We start from the raw sequence: 17,769 nt of genomic DNA on the forward strand, positions 1-17,769 counted from the left end.
ATTCTTCCTCATTTCATATGGACTCTTTCCATCAACAAGAATTATCAACAACACAATCCATTTCTACATGACGAACTTTAAACTTTACAAGTTCTTTGATCAGACAGAGCCTCATTTATTTTGTAGAGATCAAGACCGTTGAGGCTTAACACCTGAATGTGTGAGTTGACATGTGGTCTAACCAGAGTGTTTTAAGAATTCAAATTTCATTGCATGCTAAACTTTATTTTGTTGGTGACAAAAAGGCAATGCTAAATTTGAGGCTGCTGTGAGAGCTCCTAAACAATGACATCCAGCTACTAAGCATGACATCACAAGCTCAAGACAGGATCAACACAGCAGCTGGATGCAAGACAAATGAAAAACTTGCATGTACTGTGATTCTGGTGCAGGTTTTCAAACTCCAGTTGGCTTAAAACTGATCTGAAGCGATATGCTGTGGCTTCCTTTTTGATCCAAAGGCCTGGCAGCGCAAAACTAGAGGTAGCTTTTTGATGCTGGAACTGGCCATATGCTGTATACCCTGCCTGTGAGCATGCACATAAGTATGTATCTCATTACTTAACACACTTAACAATCTTAACAATCTCTGGCAGAGTAGCAATCACCACTAAGGCATGCACATGAAGCGTATGACGTGCTTCAATAACTCACCCATTTGTGCGCTTTATTATTAAAGGTATTACTAATGCTCAAAAAAAAAAAAATACAATCGAGTTACAAAGCATCATCATCATCATCAGGTGTGCAAAAAATGAAAAACTTTGCTGCAGGCTAGAATCATTGTAGAGTACAGGTTCTCAAACTGGGTTCCATGGAATCAATGGGTTCTTTGTAGCACTCTTAGGGTTCCCAAAGCACTAAATCCATGCATGACTGAAATTGCACCTTTCCTTTAAACACTTTATTTTGAAACAAACCACAAGCACAGTGTTCCACTATACTGCCAGTCATTATTGATTGAATTCAGACATTTTTGTAGCGATAGCTACATTATGGTAGCATTTCGAGCATTCAGCGTGGCGGCGCCACCATGCTGCCACGTGGTGCGAGCAGCTGCAAGCGACGTATCGCCGCGGCTGACAATGTGGTTCGTCACCTGGTGGGTCACGTGACCAGCTATGTGGTGCGGAGCAGCTGCTGCTGCTGGCGGCATGGCGCGCCGGCGAAACCGAGCTGCAACAGCTGTGCGCACGCGCCGTGCCAAGTGGGACGAAGATGAAGAAGGAACGCCCAGCGAAACGGAGCGGCGAAAGATTGACTTTGCAATTCAACTGAGCAAGTTCCACTTGGCCAACTGTAGTCATCGCGTCACTCCAGGTTTAACCAGAGCTAAACCACCGCCAATTTTTTTGAGGAGCTGAGCGTCTGCATGCTCATTTTTCTTACATGTTAGGTAGGAAACGGCACAAGCCAAGACACGCAAGGTAACATGCGCGCTCCTTGAGTAGGCCCGGAGGACCTGCCCTGCCCGTTCATTGTCGCAGTTGTAAGGGCTGCTATCCTAAGCTTAATTGTACAGAGATCATAGGAAGAAGAAAGGGGCAGTTGGAAAGGGAAATTGTCGAGGCTGTTGCCATCCTGGAATCGGAGCCAGAGAAGTGTGTCAGCACGCCTTCCGTGTCTATTTTTCAGAAAGAGTTAGCTTTTTTCTCAGCGTTTCACTAGGTTGTTCTTTTGCTTGGTTTTGCGCAGGTTAGTTGTATCCTTCTTGCTCGGTTTCATTCCTTTCGCCGCACTGAATGTTTTCGTCATGGTTGCCATTGAATTGTTTCTACATGCTTCATCTTCTTTTTATGATTTATGATTGCTTTCCAGATACACGCGCGACTGATCCTTATAAGCTCTGCTGTGTTTCAATAAATGCTCAGTTGTCAGTACCGCCCTGTGTTGTCGCCTGCCTCAGTCCTGTCCTGTTTTGCGGTTTTGCTCTTCACGGTAACATAGCACCTTTTTAAGACCATCAGGGTTTTGCAAGGGTAAAAAAATTGAGGACCCCTGGTGTAGGGTGTCCTGCCAAAGCAAAACAAATGTTGCATGTAACGAAACTGCATTACTGTAAAAACTACATATCTTACAAAGCATGAAACTCTTAACAGACAACTTACTGGTACCACTTTCCTTGGCAGAGGTCACACATCCTTCTTGGTCTAGAATGGCTGCCACTCTGGTAGAATGCCGCTTTTTGCGTTTTTTGCCGTCCTTATGCTTTACAATGAGCGCAGCATCCATTACTTCAACACTGCTCAATGAACTGCACTCCTGATCGACCGGTGCAGACAGCCTGGCCTCAAAGCCATGCGGCGTAGACGTGCAAGCCACTGGCAATCTGCCATGATGGCCTGCCATCTCTTCCACTAGGCTTCCATCGTCGTCTGCCTCCACTTCAAACTGCAGCGACGGCACAGAGATTACAGGATCTGGTAATGGCATGTCGGCTTGCCTCGCTTGGGGCTGCCTAGCATTCACAGGCTGCGAAGAACAACAGACAGATAGTAAACAACTTTCCTCTGATATGTACAGTGACCCGTGTGAACACACAGAGCAGAGATTAGGGTGAGATAGACATTCAAATGTTTGTCTCATTTAGTTCCTGGTTTGTGACAGCTGCATTTTCAACTTATACAATACGTGCCTCAGTAAAGTAGGGCGATAAAAAGTTTCGCTTGCGGTAGCAGTAACATCTAGTTACAGCAAAAAAATTTCTGGTGATAAGAATTCAAAACATGGAGACACCTTTCAGGTAGCCTGAAAGAGAGGAAAAGAACTAATGAGAGGAAAAATAGTAATGTGACCGCTGTTTGCTACTCCATACTAGGGGCAACGAGAAGGGAAAGAAAGAAAGAGGTAGCGTGTAGTTGGGAGGTAGCACAATGTCCTCACAATGTCACTACAATGTTAGAACTCAAAGGGCTAATTGAAGTTTCGCAAATTCTGCACATGTTCACGCATGCACATGTCTCTTGTGTAGAACCAAAATTGTAATACATGCAAGCACGTGCACAGCTTGCACATTATAAATGATGCCCATGTTGCAGCGTAACATCAAATGTTTTCACTCTTTAAACAGGTTAGATTCCACTAAGAAAGAATGATTAGAATAAAAGTTATAAGAAGCTCTTTCATATTACTGAATCAAAACCGTAAGAGAACAAAAGAAAAGAAAGGAAACATTTCTTCATGAAGCAGGGAGAGCAAAAGAACTGCCGAGGCCATGCACAAAGATGCAATATTACCTTTATCAATTTTTTCGGTAACGGCCCCTCATCCAGTCTGAACTTTTCTGTGACAGCTCTACGGTGCAAGTGACAAACTACTATAGAGAAATATTCCTTGTGGAAGGTGACAGGGTTTCCTACAAGCCGCAACTGTGAATAAAAAAAAAAGAAACAAACAGATATGAACAGAGCTTGGCTACCAGCTTAAGAGGCATGGCACACAAGTTTCGAGTACAACATACATAAAGCGAGTATGACTTCACTGTTTGTCAACAACCACAATGCTGACAACTTAACAAAGACAATCAGGCGCTAAAACAGATTAGAGACACATATTAATGCACCCACACTTTAGGCATGCCAAAACACAGAAAAATCTTTCAAACACACCCTTGCATGTGCCTCATTACACGGCAGCCCAGACTCTCAAGCCAACAACAGCAAAAAAAAAATGCTTTAAAGAATACAGTGGCAGCATTTCTCATAAAGCACCCTCCAGAACTATTTGAGCAGGAAGTTTAACGTCAGAAAAAGAGTACCAGTTCATGAACATTACACTACAAGCATTAAGTAAAAGAATAATGTACAATTACCAGTTCACTACTACTCTTTCAAACACCTGGCTGTATAAAGTCTTTTGACTTCATACAGCCAGGCATTTGAAAGGGTATTTGTAATAGCATTTTAGAATTACTGGACACGCAACAGCTATTAGCGTTATTGCCATTTTTAAAACAAAAATTATCCTCTTACAATAGACAAGCAGTACAGTTGCTTGAGGCCAGTGAGGGAAGAGCTCTCTGCAAGGCAGTTGTAGGAGAGATCAAGTTCCCTGAGCTCCCTTAGCCGCTCAATGCCTGAAAAAGATTTTGAAGCACCAGCTAAATCATGGAATAGACTACGGCAATAAAGTACACAAACTATGCATGCTCTCCTATGCCTTGTATACAGCAAGCCCCACATGACACGAACTCTTATTACTTCTTCCAACAGCAAAAATGGCTATCGCAGATTAGCACTACTCACAATAAAGAGAGGAAAAAAGACAGATCTTCAAGTCTCAAACTTTAAGCCGACCTATGAAGGTAGCCATGACGAAGGGCTCTCAATAAATTTCAGCCTGCAAAGTTTCCTGATGCATACTGAAATCATAACACATAAGTGTTTTTGCATTAGTACCCTTCAAAATAGTGCCGCCACTAGCAGGCATGCAGATGATTACAATAATTTGATTTTAATTGCACAAGTGCAGCCAGGCCAAAGAGTGCCATGGCTAATTTGGGGATACAAGATGTTTTTATGCTTTATGGGGGTTTAACGTCCCAAAGGGACTCGGGCTATGAGAGACGCCATAGTGAAGGGCTCCGGAAATTTCGACCACCTGGGGTTCTTTAATGTGCACTGACATCATACAGTATACAGGCCTCTAGAATTTCGCCTCCATCGAAATTCGACCGCCGCGGCCGGGATCGAACCCGCGTCTTTTGGGCCAGCAGCCGAGCGCCATAACCACTCAGCCACCGCGGCAGCCTGGTGGCTACAAGAGGTGGAGTCAAAGACTCAAAAGTAGGCATGCAGTATCAAGTAGGCTTGTAGTTAAAAAAATTTAATGGCAATTACACTCATTAATGCAGAAGATCAGTACTAGCTATTCCTCCATACGAGTTGCAATTGTTGCATTTGCGACTTAGCAGTGCGTGGTGATTGCATTTCTGTTTCGGGAAGATTAGTGCAAGGCACAACCTACGTGCACAGGGCCATCATGATCATGCTCATGTGGGATGCCCGTGTGGGTGTCACCCTGCCCCCCTCTTACTGATGAAGCTTGGCTGCACAGAAACGAAATGACAGTGAACATAAACATGCCCTCTCTGGGAACCTCCGTCCTGTTTTCGGAAAGTTCACGTGATGCGCAAGGCACAAGCTATGTGCATGCAGTGGTCATGTGATCGCACTCCCGTGGCGCGGCCCCTCGTGCACAGTGCCACACTGTCCCCTGCTTTCCCCCTTCTTCCGGTCGGCTGCACAGATGCTTTTTGATTACAATGAAACATGTTGGCTACGGAGCTTCGCTTTAATAGCTAGCGTTGTAAAAGAATAAGAAAATGATACAATTGCTAGATAGCAAAATGCAAACAAAAACTGTTAGTACAACCACTGTATATTGTAATACTGTAACATGCATAATTTTTTTATAATCACTAAGCCAACTGTTATAACAGGAAATAAGGGCAGTAAAACAAAGGAAGTACACTTCTAACAACTAGGTGCTCATACCAGAGGTGCTTTCAATAAAGTTGTTCCTCAAGTATAGCACGGTTAACGAATCACAGGCTCCTCTGTTTTGTATGTTTATCTTCTCAAGAAAATTGAATGACAGGTTGAGCACTCTGATGTTCTGGAGGTACTGAAAAATACAAAAAAAAGAAAAAGTGGCATTCAGAGCGCACTCATTTGGTAGTGTTATAATGGCTTATGCTATGAAAAGCAAGTGATGTCCAACCTGCACGCCTGAAGCGTCAGAGATAGCATTATTGCTGCAGTCCAAATACTGAAGCTTTGGAAGTAAAGCCTGCAAAACAAATAAACAAGAGTGATTTTTGCACTAAAAATATGCACACATGAATTTATTATACACACACATACATTTAATATGATGTGACATTATTTACCAGGCTATCATCTAGAGTTGTGATGCCATTATAGCTGAAATTGGCCACTGTATTCTTCACCCATGGCTGTGGCACCTTACTGCGACTTCGGAGAATTTCCTGCACAGAGCCATGCCCACCCCAGAAGAGTTAGTAAAATATTTCATGCGACTCTTCACTGTGAGCCGTTTATGACTGCGGCATTTTAAGCTAATTAGTTATGCTCTCAGCGTCCAGCATTAACACAGAGACAAAAAGTTCAGTCCATTCATCATAGCAGTCTATAGCAATGTGTTTAGCTATTTAGAACAACATGGCAAACTGAAAGCATCTGTAAGGTTAGCTATATCATTATCAAATATAATATGCATGGTGTCCGCAAAAGGTCCTATATTGTCCTGAGAAATTCTGCTCAAGCATAAGCTAGCCAGCCATAAAGCCAACAATTAGATTTAGTTTAATGCATAGAAACTCTGTGATAAATGGCAATAAACAGATGGCTTACCTAGATTTGTGAGAGATTGTGAAGGTAACCGGAGTAAAATGAGAAAATAGCTAAAAAGAACACGCTCAAATCTATCAAACCTGTCAAGAGTATGAGCCAAGAATATCCACAATAGTCAACGAACGATTGATAGGGCCGGTCTCCTCCCCTTTCCCCTCCACTCGCCCTTCAAACACATATCTTGACTAACTTTAAGAACACAAATGTCGAGGCCTATCGTCATATTAATGAAGCAGCAGATAAGTTGTATTTGTTCAGTATATTACATTTCAAATGCTGACTGAAAATGGAGCACTCTGGGGGCTGTGATCAATATTCAGACAAGGAATGACATAATATGTTGGGACTGTTAATCACCTTCAGTGAAGAGACATTTCTTTGGCAAATCAGTGTTTCCAGCTGGAACACCAAAGAATCAAAGCCAACCAGAAGATGTGGTGGAACTCTCTTCAACTCAAGGATCTTCAGGCTGTGGAACTTGGAGAGGTCGAGGCTGCCTTGAATGGTCTGAGAACTCTGAACAATCTGGAGTCCAAAGAACAAATGTTACAGACAAAAGCAAACAAAAACTAAGCAGAGTGTCTCCTTTTTTGTGACAGTATGACATTACAGCAGCAAGGCCAAGCATCTCCTGAAGCGATCGAAATTATTTTTTCGCTAATTTGTGCGCACAACTCACATGCAAAACTGAAAAGAAAGGAAAACGAGGATGGCAAGGTCACCCTGGCACACCTCCATACAGGCTTCAGTATAAAAATGGCATATACATGCAGGCTGCATGCTGTCATAGACACGATCACAACACACAGCATCTCTTACATTCTGGCCACGGTTACTTCAGCATAGCAAGGTCACTTGTAAAGGCTTTTTTTTTTTTGCGTATATGGCTAAGTTTATCCCTCCAGCTGGTCCCAGGCCGTCTTAATAGCAGGCTTGACTCAAAAGTTGTGGCACCGTTAAATGGATTATAAGAGACTCGGTACTGATAGCTGTCACTCCCTTTCTTTTTATATCCACTGCTATTGGTCAGGCGAAGGCAGCTGGAGATAGAGAAAACCTGACACATCAGACTTTTGGCTTTTATTTTTGATATCATGGATAGGAGGGGCAGATAAACGACTGGAGTATCAACCTGCAAGAGGACACTCAAGCTGGCGTACAAGAAGAGAAGCAGGCAAAACGATCATGCTAGAGCCGCGTATCGTTTCAAATACCTTCAGCGAGCAAGTCTTCTGCATGAAGTCGTGGAGAAAAAAGACGTCATGGACGAAGTCTGAGTTGGCACTGCATCCGAAGGGGACATCGAAGGACTCATTCTCCTGTGCTCCCAAGAACTGACGAAATATATAGTTCAGCTCGTTCAGGCATGATGTGGTTAAAGTGAGCCGTCTCGTTCCGTTGAGCACCACGTCTCCTAGCGAGGATCAAATGATAGAGGGTCGATCGGAATGCGAATGAGATTTACTTTCCGAAGGCATGAAAGCTTGTGACTCACCGTGCTCCCTAAGGAAAGCTGCAAGGCGATGTATCCTTTCACTCCTGTTCGTGTCGGGAGTCATTGTCAAGCGTCCGAGCCAATATTACGTATCAGTGAAAAGAAGAAATTTAATTCACGTTTTGCTTGGGCTCGTGCGAAGAATCGTGCCTGTGGGAGGCGGTATATACGCGTCAGCCAGATAGTATGTGTGCATTAGAATCTTTCAATGCTCGGCGCGTGCCTCGGTGACACCTCGTTTTAGTCCAGCGCATCATATTCGAACAACTTCAGCAGTACCGTGAGCCAAGCTAGCTTTAAAAAATCAGCGCAGTCAGGCTCTTTTTCAGCGATCGCACAAATGATTGCAGTGCGATGTGTCAACAACAATCAGCTGGTGAGCCGAACCAACGTTGCCGATCCGAACCGTAGGAAACTGTTTTGGCCATTGGCCGCCAAGCAAGTTTCAGAGCATCGGCTAGCAAATCTTACATGAATAAAGCTGCGCAAGTTGATTGTTTTAAATATAGTTTGTTTATATAAAAAAAGCGTATGACGAAAAATTGTTTTCTTTTTACTAAAGAACACGAATGACAACAAATCCTGGGATGTAGTACTGGAAACCATGAGGCTTGCGCCGGGGGCGCTGATTGGCTGACTGCACTTCAAAGTATTCGGTCAGCAATGAACGGCTGTGGCAACGTTCTTATTCCCGCGTAGTTCCAAAATTTCAAAACGGAATTGTCGTTATTGATTTTATGACTGCAAGTTGAAAACTGTTAAAGCTTTCGGGCGACCACTGTTAAGTGGATTTGTGGGGCAACTTAACGTGCTGTGCGGACATGAAGCCTGCGTAAGTTACCTGCCGTTTTTTCTTTCTGTTAGGAATGTTCCATGCCGGTGGTTTGATTGTTCACCATAACATTTTCAAACCGAGTCACGTTTCAAAGCAAGGAGTAACCCCGTCATGATGTGGTGCGGCTTCATTGCAATGGACCTCATGTTAAGAATATAGCGTTTCGAATCGCCTCGCCATTGTCATGGATCCGGCATCGTTGCCGCGTCAGGAACGCGGCCATACGTCAGTGCGTTTTTACCTTGATGCGCTTGTCTTGAGCTCTTTGCTGGCTAAGGTTCATGTGTCATTACTTTGAACTGCGTAGCGAACTCGACGAGCGAATTTGGGTAGCATGAATTGCTTAACCCGTTGTTCTCCACATCATGGCGTGTTTCCTCAAGCAGTGTTTCCTGCGTATTTGGTTCGTAGGAGAGGAAAGACGCCGAAAAAGAAGGTGCCATCCCGGCCGGCATCCACCGAAGCGCAGGACCCAGTTGAGGTTTACTGCCGCATACGCCCCTTGCTCAACCCAAACGATGCTCCTGTTGTGCGCCTCATCGATAACAGGGTTGTTCAGTTAGAACCACAAGAAACGAATGGCCAAGCAAGAAATCCCCCAAAGCAGGTGAGCGGAGCAGACGGAAAATTGGGGGTATTGCTGTAGCTCTAGAAAAATTTAATTATCCTAATGATATTTGTACTGACAGCAACAGTTGGTTGCTGTCCTCAATCTGCTTGTAAAAGGCACTGATTCTCCAGTGTAAACTACTCATTTATTCTGTGTACTATGTAGATACTAGATAATTAATCTTTATAGATGCATTCGAATTAGTGACAGGCAATAGATATGTATGAAGTGTAGTTTGACAGCTTGTGGTTGTGAAGTTGAGTTGGTTCCTGAAAATTTGGTTTGGGCTATCCAGAACCTCCGTCAATTTTTTGGGTACCCAGTGCCAAATAAAGTTCTCCGAGAATTAAAAAACGAGTGCGTCGATCAGCTTGCATCTCCTGAACTTTCAAAAATGGTGCAGCGCCCCTCAATGCTACCAGTGTTCAAGGTGGCATTTTGTTGTCTGCACAGCTTCCCATCTAGACAGTACATTACCAACTTCATTCATGAATCTGAGTGTTACTGGCAATGGGACTATCTTGGTGGGTGGTTGGAGGCGTTGGCACCCAATGACAGACGTTGCCACTGTTTCCTCTGGTGCACTGCACAGTCTGTCGGTGTAGCAGAACTAGCAATGCGCGACTGTGTGATGCCGCAGTGATCATATGAGCTCTAAAAAATTTCCTCCTTGGCTCCAGTGTTTCACACAGTGCCAGTAATGACTTTTTACAGGCATATTTTTAGCGCAAAGGACGGGACGAGATACAGACAAGACGAGCACGTGCGCTGTATCTCGTCCCGTCCTTTGCGCTAAAAATATGCCTGTAAAATCCGAACACCAACTAGCCCAACAACTCACCCTGTTCCAGTAATGACCCCTTTTCTGCTGCACCCTGGTCTCTGACATTGTACTGTCTAGGAGAGCTCAACATAGACTCCATTCCCTTTGGATTATGGGAGACATCATTATTATTATTATTATTATTTATTAGTACCTCACAGGCCCCGAAGAGCATTGGGTGAGGGGGGCAAATACAGATGTACATACAGATGAAAAAAAACAAAAAAAACCATAATATCGGTGCAAGAACGCGGTACAAGTCAAATACAAGAAAGGAACACGAAATTTATACAAAACCGAGTTAAAATAACATCAGACACGAAATAACGTTAAGAACAAATGAAACTGTTGTACATTTCGAACATCACTATGGCAATAAATGTATACATAGATGTTTTTTAAACTCACCAGGATCAATGAAAGAGATTATGTTGTCAGGAAGATCATTCCAGAGTTTTGTTGCTCTAGGTAATGCAGAGGAATTAAACGACAGGGTCTTCCCATATATCCGGTTGAAGCTGAGTTGATTGTGTAAGCGTTGTGAAGAGCGGAAAGGTGATGCCAGAGGTAACAACGAAGGACGGGTGTGAACATATTTATGGAATAAACACAGAAGTGAAATGGAGCGACGAATTTCAAGTATCTGTATGTCATTAAGGTATTTAAGCTGGGATACACTTGCGAGGGGACTATAATTGCTAAAAATGTACCGACTCGAATGTACCGAAATGAATGGACTCGAGCATATCTATGAGATATTTTTGATGGGGAGACCATATAGGTGAGATAAATTCCAGCTGTGGGCGAACAAATGTAAAATATGCAAGTTTTCGAACGGAGCTAGGTGAGTTTCGAAGGTTCCGGCGTATGAAACCTAATGTCCTCGACGCTTTGTTGCAGACTGCAGAAATATGAGAAGACCATGAAAGATTTGGTATTCTGGCGTGCCAGAAGAACTTGATTGTTAGCCAACCTTCTTGCTGCCAAACAGCATCAGTGCGCCCTGAAGAAACGAATCCAAGTGGCTAATCGGGCGTTTATAGAAGGGACTGCTGCTCGAGCAGTACAGGAACCTAAGCTTTTCTGGGCGTGTGTCAATTCTTAAGAGGCTAACTCTGTGCCTTTCCTTTCACATTGGTGTTGAGACTGTTTGCTCTCCTGGCCGCATCTCTGAAGCATTGTGTAGCCATTTTTCTTCCATTTGGACGGACCATCTCATGCCTGGGCTTGATTTGGAAGGGCCCTTCCCAAGTGAAGTGGCGACTTTGTCCTCTTACAGTAACTATTGACATCAGAATATGACAAAAAAATATTACAAAAAATGCTGCATAGTCACCTGGATCCTTAGCTGCTATGGCTAAATAATGGATCCATTACACACATTTTTAAACATAAAACAATCACAGTATGAAGCAATGCTACAGACAGCAACATATGTTTAGTTTGGCGTCTTGAATTCCCTGCGGAGATAGTGCCGTTTTAGTGAGGACACAAAGTGCAACGTTTGTTTCAAGTTACACGGAGTGTTATTCCATATTTTTGCCCCAATAACAGGTATTGAGCACTGCCCGTATATGTTATGAGCTATGGGTAAATTAAAATTATGTTGTGCCTGCCTAGTGTCATATTTGGGAGAGATGAATATGGTAGAGGAATGCGGAGTGTTCGTGTTAATTATTCAGTGGACTAAAATGACTGTTTTGTAATCGCGGACAATGTTGAAGGGCATTATGTTTAATTCGTTCAACAGAGGTTTGGACAGTTTTGCTCTTGGTGGAGATATTATTCTGATAGCCTTTTTCTGGAGGCTGTTAACTTTTGTTAGGTATGATGCGAAGGTGAAACCCCAGGATTCAATACAATATGTTAAATGATTATGAAAAATGCTGAAATATATCATTCGTAATATGTGCTTGTCGAAATGTTTTTGTGCTTTAATTAATGCATAACAGCCAGAAGTTAACTTTTTGCATAGGTCGTTTGTGAGGTGCCCAGTATAGATTTTTCTCTAGAGTTATTCCTGAATATTTATGGCTCTGAAAACCTTTCAGTGGGTATTCCATTGAGATGCAGGTAGCATGGTACGGGGGTCGATTTGCGTCGGGAGGTGAAAGCAATGATCTTTTTTTTTTTTTACATGTAGCGATAGTTTGTTAGTACTGAAAGAAGTTACTGCTTTTTGAAGGCTAGTATTGGGGAGTGATTCCGCGTTGTCTGCTGACGTATGTGATATTAGTAGGGCCGTGTCATCTGCATACAGGATTGCTTCTCCATGCTCAGTGTTACTGGGAAAATCATTAATAAAGGGGGAAAAAAGTAGGGGGCCAAATACCGACCCTTGCGGAACACCTGTTCTTACCTCCCCCATTGGAGATCTTTGGTCTGAGATTTGCACGAATTGCATGCGGTTAATTAAATATCTACAAAAAAATTTCCTTGCTGGTCCTCGAAATCCGTAATTCTCAAGTTTCTGCAACAAAATGTTATGTTTAATTAGAGTTGAATGCTTTTCTAATGTCAACGAATATGCCTGTAGTAATCTTGTTTGAATTTAAAGCCCGGTTTATTATTTATTTTACTGAATGTGCTGCTGTGCCTGTGGAATGACCTCTGCGGAAACCATACTGTTCTCTGGCTTGGAAGCTTGCTCTCACATTCAACCGTTTCAGAGCCCTGCTCCCGATGGCATTCATCCCCTGCACCTGCATCATACAGCCTTTTATTAGGCGCCTATATTATGCCACATGTTTCAGCGCATTATCCACTCTGCAGTGGTTCCTTCTGTGTATTATAAGGCTCATGCTGACCTCTTGTCCTCCTACCGCCCAGTTGAATCTGCATCTATCGTGTGCTGTGCCTTTGAGATGATCCTGAACAAGATTCATACACACCTAGAAAATAAAGACTTCTGTTACCCCTCCAACATGGATTTCGCCAGCAGCACAGCTGCGAAACCACTCTTGGTATGCTGGTTCACACGGTCGATGCCCACTTTGACAGCCAGATGCCTTGCGAGCTTGTTCAGCTGTATCTTTTGCATGCTTTTTATCATCTCCCTCACCATGGGCTCCTGTCCAGCGCCGCAGTCAGTGGGCTCTCAGGAACTGTTCTCTTGGCTAGATTCCTTTGTTAGTGGCAGAACTCAGCATGTCATATTCAGGGGATCCATTTCCACGTCTAGCGCCATTCTGTCTGGTGTGCCCCAAGGCAGTGTTCTTGGCCGTACTCTTTTCTCAGTCTTCATAGACAATATCATTGGCTGTTGGTTTTTCCCTATTCTTTATGCTGACTACTTTCGTCTCTTCAACCAGTTTGCACCTTAGCAGACTATTTGTCTCTTCAAATCAACCTCAACATCTGTCATTCCTGGGCACAGCAACACCTGTTGCCCATATACATCCACAAGTCCTATACAATGACTTACTTCTTCAACCTTGTGTCGCCCTCACCTCACGCTGCCAGTGTTGTCCCTTGGAAGCCAGCCCCTTCATTGCATTGCCACCATGACAGCCCTTGGCATTGATCTGGATGCACGTTTGTCCTTTTCATCTCATGTACTATCATGTTCCAGTGAATGGGACAAAGACATTGACTTTGAAATCTGCAAAACAAACATGGAAAAAGGTCGTCCATCCTTTAGGTACCGAGAAAAATGCATGATGCCCAAACCAGCTGGTATTGGCCATGATATTGTGCTTGGGCTATATGCTCTGTTACAAAAGTGCTGAATGCTGATGATGTTAATAAATAGCTTCATGCCCAAATTATATGCCTGGAGAACCTTCTGAAAGACTCGACACTTGCTTCTTCAGTGTAGTGTGAAGAAGTCACACTACACTTCAGTGTTCTTCATTTCAGTTCTTCAGTGTGCCAATTTCGGCACTTTGTTGATGCATGAGCAAACATGTTATGAATCTGTCATTATAGTGTTATAGTGAGCACGCTTGATCCTAGATTGTTTACAGCAGAGCTCACCATTATGATGCACGATTTAAGTAAAGCTGGTTGTTCGAGATAACCGAAGTGACGATGGTTTTTTTTTTTTTTTCAGTACCAGTACACATTCAAGCATGTGTTTGATTCAAATGCCTCTCAGAAGGAGGTTTTCGACCATGTTGGCTTGCCCCTGGTCAGTGATCTTCTTCACGGAAAGCCTGGTAAGCATTTTCAGCATTCAGTATTTCTCATATGCAATTCAATCTTTTTTTCTCTGAATTTTGTCATGTTTGGGGAGCTTGAATAGCATTCCTTCTGCTACCGGTAATTGCTGACGTCCTCTCTGATCGATGCTGCCATCCTGAACTTCATTTACCAATGTTTAACTTTGAAAAAAAGAGCCTTGTCTTAACTGCGTGTGAGGGAAACAAACAGGTTTCTGCTGCAAGTGCTGAACTATGCCTAAAGCATAACGTGTTCTTCTATCTTCTATCTGTTCTGTCTGCATCAGTGGGCTTGTTTGCACTCACTGCTGCGCCGTAAGGCACTTACAGGCGATCATACAACGCGATGCGAGAAATGTGAGGCAGCATCAAGGTTTAGCCTTGTGGCGTCTCTGTAGCTTAGAAAGGTCTTGTTTCTCATGTTGGCACTGGTTCTCAAGTCGTTGCTGCAGCGGTCGCCAATCGTGACAGCGCCTTTGCCACTGCCAGACCAAGTGGAAGGAATTAGGCTCGTTCAAACGCTTCAGAAGCAGGAACAGAACTGAGCTGAAGCAACGCGAGAGCTATGATGCACGCAGCGTTCACACATAGCAGCATGAAAAGCAGTCGGGGCGCAGCACGCAAGCATCATGTGCTCTCCTCACACCAGCGAGTATACTTTGTGACGTCGCGCTTTGTGTCAGTTGGAGCTTTCCCGTTTTTCATTGCAGCACGAGTGCCTAGGGGTGCTGGGGAGGTGAAACTACAGACAACATTCATTGATGGCTTTGGCAAAAGGGCTCCGTAATACTGTTGCATTGAAAGTAGAAATGTGGATTTGCATGTGACCACAGTTAGTTTCGTTTTTCTATATCACCAGTGAGGAAGTATTGGCAGTTTGGTGTGAATGATCTTTACAGCTTGAATTTTCCAGTCTGCTTTGCCTTTAGGCAGTGCTTCTGTGGTGTACCATTCTGTATTCTGCCACCCGTTTATTTGTATTGTATAGAAGAGGAAGAAGTGCAACATTGTTTACCGGGCAGGGAACCATAATGATAGGAAAATTCAGCGCTTCATCATGTTCATTTGTTTTATGGTTATGTCCTGTAAACAACTTTGTAGTGCTTCCTATTTTATACTATGTTGTACCAACTAGCTCCTACTCAAGCTTTGTTAAATCTGTATTGCATTTAGCATTTGCTTTCATGCTGGGTGTCTACAGTATGTCACTTGCTCATCACCCCTTGACTGCAAATTGCCTGCAGACTTGTGTGTTCACACATAACATTACAAAATGTCCATGAAAATGGTACTGTAAAACTCCTGTTAATTGGTATTTTCTGGGGAATAAAATGCCTGAATTAACTGAATGTTTAATTGAGAAGACTTAAGAAGAGAAACAAAAATGAAATATTCCACATCAGCATGGTTTTTTTTAATTATATCTATAAACATTCATTGCTTTCTGTGAGAAATTCGTGGGGCATTAACTATTCCTCCTAGTCTCTCCAAACAGAACAGCGTGTGCACGCTGTCAGATGAACCAATTGCACACATGTTCTCTACAACACTCGGGGCATCAATTTCTCTACATTGGTCCACGATGGGCATGCAAGGAAAAAAGAAAATGGTGGAGCATCCTGTCATACCTTCTTGACTGATGAGTGCACTGCTTTTACCATTTGGCCTGACAGCAGTGCCACTTGGGCCAGCCGCAATGGCTCATTGGCTACGGTGTTTGGCTGCTGACCCTGAGGTTGCGGGTTCAACCTCGGCTGCAGCGAGCGTATTTAGATTGAGGGGAAATACAAAAGATGTCCGTGTGCTGTGCGATGTCAAGCACATGTTAAATAACCCCAGGTGCTCTAAAGTAATCCATAGCCCTCTACTGCAGCGTCTGACATTGGCAGAGTCACTTCAGGATGTTAAATGCCCTCAATCCACAGTCCGTTGCAGTGCCACTTGTGCTTATTGGCCAGATTTTTTACCTGGTCACTCAGCGTCATTATCACCCCATCTCTTGTTTTTCCAAATGAACAACTTCTTGAATGAAAGAATTTTTCCAAGTGGTCCAGTTTTTTTCCCCGAATTAATGAGGTTTTACTCTAAATGACCCATGGGCTCTGAGGGATGGCATAGTGGAGGGCTCCGAATTAATTCAGACCACCTGGGGTTCTTTAAAATGCTGTGGCACATTGCATAGTGCATGTGCATATGCATTTCGGCTCCATCGAAATGCAGCCATTGTGTCTAGGATGCGATTCCACAACATAGGGGGCAGCAGCTGGGCAAGTCTATGAGCCACTGCAGCAGGTGCTGTGAATATGTACATGCTGCATATTTACATAGAAATGAATGTGCAATTTAATGTGTACCAATGCACTTGTAGTTCCTGTGCTAGAATATCAAATTGGATAGTGTACCTAAATTTTTAATTGAGAACTTTTATTTCCCCAGGGCTTTTGTTTACCTATGGAATCACATCATCCGGCAAGACCTATACAATGACTGGGAATCCTCAAGATGGAGGCATTCTGCCACGTTGCTTGGATGTTGTATTCAACTCGATTGGGGAATTCCAAGCCAGGAAATATGTAGGTTTCCTGTGTTGTTTACTTGCTTTGTTCTTAAAGATGTACCGTGGTTCTTAAAGTGGACCGTGTATTCTAATGTTGGTTACCAAGGCAGAGTGGAAAGCTTCAGGCTTTATTCCTACCACCCATGTTTTTTCTTATTTGCACCAATTTTGGCAGGTATATTTTTTTGCATTTCTTCCTTTGAAATTGTCACTACTGCAGTTCATGTGTTGTATCTCCAACCTCATGTTCAGTAGTACGTCGGTATAGGAAGGAAGGAAGGAAGGCCTCAGACGTTGCTGGCACATACCCACTACGGGGGAGTGGCCAAGACACAGGCGGTTAATTACTGGATACAGGAAATTTTTGACGGGAAAAGCAGTGGAAATAGTATGTAGTCTGATAGATTGGAAGAGGGAAGGAAAGGGGTCCAGTTAACTTGGAGATCGAAGACGGGACAATTGCTTAATGTGCATAATAGTACACAATGCCTGTAATGTTGCAATGTCTTACTGACTGAGATCGGGAAAAAGAAATTAGAATAGGAGTCGCTGCGTTTCTTGAAGAAAATTTTGCACAGCAGAGCGCACACTCCTGTCGCTTCGTCCAAGCAAAGAAGCGCCAATGGAAAGAACAACCGCGGAAGACACAGGCAAGCCCCGTTGATGAAATGGAATTTGCAAAAGACGCTTCCTCAAATGAGAAAAGCGGCGGCAGAACAGCAGGAAGTGATCCATTGTCTCAGGTTCGGCACAAAAAGGGCACAGTGGGGAAGCTGCCAGGCCAGATCTGTGAAGGTAGAAATTTAGAAGGGGAACCCGGCAACGCAAGCGCATGAAAGAGACCTCTAGTCTGTGTGAGCGCCAGTCTTTGCTACTCCAAGGATGCAGAAGATGCTGATATTCGGGAGATGATGT

The 17,769-nt window shown here is 43.5% G+C and overlaps 2 protein-coding genes across 4 annotated transcripts in view; one reads left to right on the forward strand and one right to left on the reverse strand.

The window, feature by feature from the left end:
• Nucleotides 1–8,266, reverse strand: part of LOC144093729 (serine/threonine-protein kinase 11-interacting protein) — a 28,593-nt gene extending 20,327 nt beyond the window's left edge. For both annotated transcript variants that reach the window (XM_077627408.1, XM_077627407.1), the window contains exons 1-9: nucleotides 7,870–8,266; nucleotides 7,589–7,788; nucleotides 6,732–6,899; nucleotides 5,891–5,989; nucleotides 5,722–5,790; nucleotides 5,496–5,625; nucleotides 3,972–4,075; nucleotides 3,237–3,368; nucleotides 2,109–2,472 (exon numbers count right to left, since the gene is read on the reverse strand). In XM_077627408.1, coding sequence (XP_077483534.1) covers nucleotides 2,109–2,472; nucleotides 3,237–3,368; nucleotides 3,972–4,075; nucleotides 5,496–5,625; nucleotides 5,722–5,790; nucleotides 5,891–5,989; nucleotides 6,732–6,899; nucleotides 7,589–7,788; nucleotides 7,870–7,933 — 1,330 coding nt within the window. In that variant the 5' untranslated portion in view covers nucleotides 7,934–8,266. The remainder of the gene's footprint in view (nucleotides 1–2,108; nucleotides 2,473–3,236; nucleotides 3,369–3,971; nucleotides 4,076–5,495; nucleotides 5,626–5,721; nucleotides 5,791–5,890; nucleotides 5,990–6,731; nucleotides 6,900–7,588; nucleotides 7,789–7,869) is intronic.
• Nucleotides 7,626–17,769, forward strand: part of pav (kinesin family member pavarotti) — a 58,056-nt gene continuing 47,912 nt past the window's right edge. Inside the window, exons 1-4 of one of the 2 annotated variants that reach the window (XM_077627409.1) lie at nucleotides 7,626–7,754; nucleotides 9,116–9,311; nucleotides 14,189–14,294; nucleotides 16,734–16,870. In XM_077627409.1, the coding sequence (XP_077483535.1) occupies nucleotides 7,741–7,754; nucleotides 9,116–9,311; nucleotides 14,189–14,294; nucleotides 16,734–16,870 (453 nt within the window). In that variant the 5' untranslated portion in view covers nucleotides 7,626–7,740. Of the gene's footprint in view, nucleotides 7,755–8,510; nucleotides 8,702–9,115; nucleotides 9,312–14,188; nucleotides 14,295–16,733; nucleotides 16,871–17,769 lie in introns of those variants that run through there. The other variant, XM_077627410.1, reaches the window with a different exon arrangement.

Source organism: Amblyomma americanum, chromosome 6 (genome assembly GCF_052857255.1).
Source record: "Amblyomma americanum isolate KBUSLIRL-KWMA chromosome 6, ASM5285725v1, whole genome shotgun sequence".
NCBI lineage: Eukaryota > Metazoa > Arthropoda > Arachnida > Ixodida > Ixodidae > Amblyomma > Amblyomma americanum.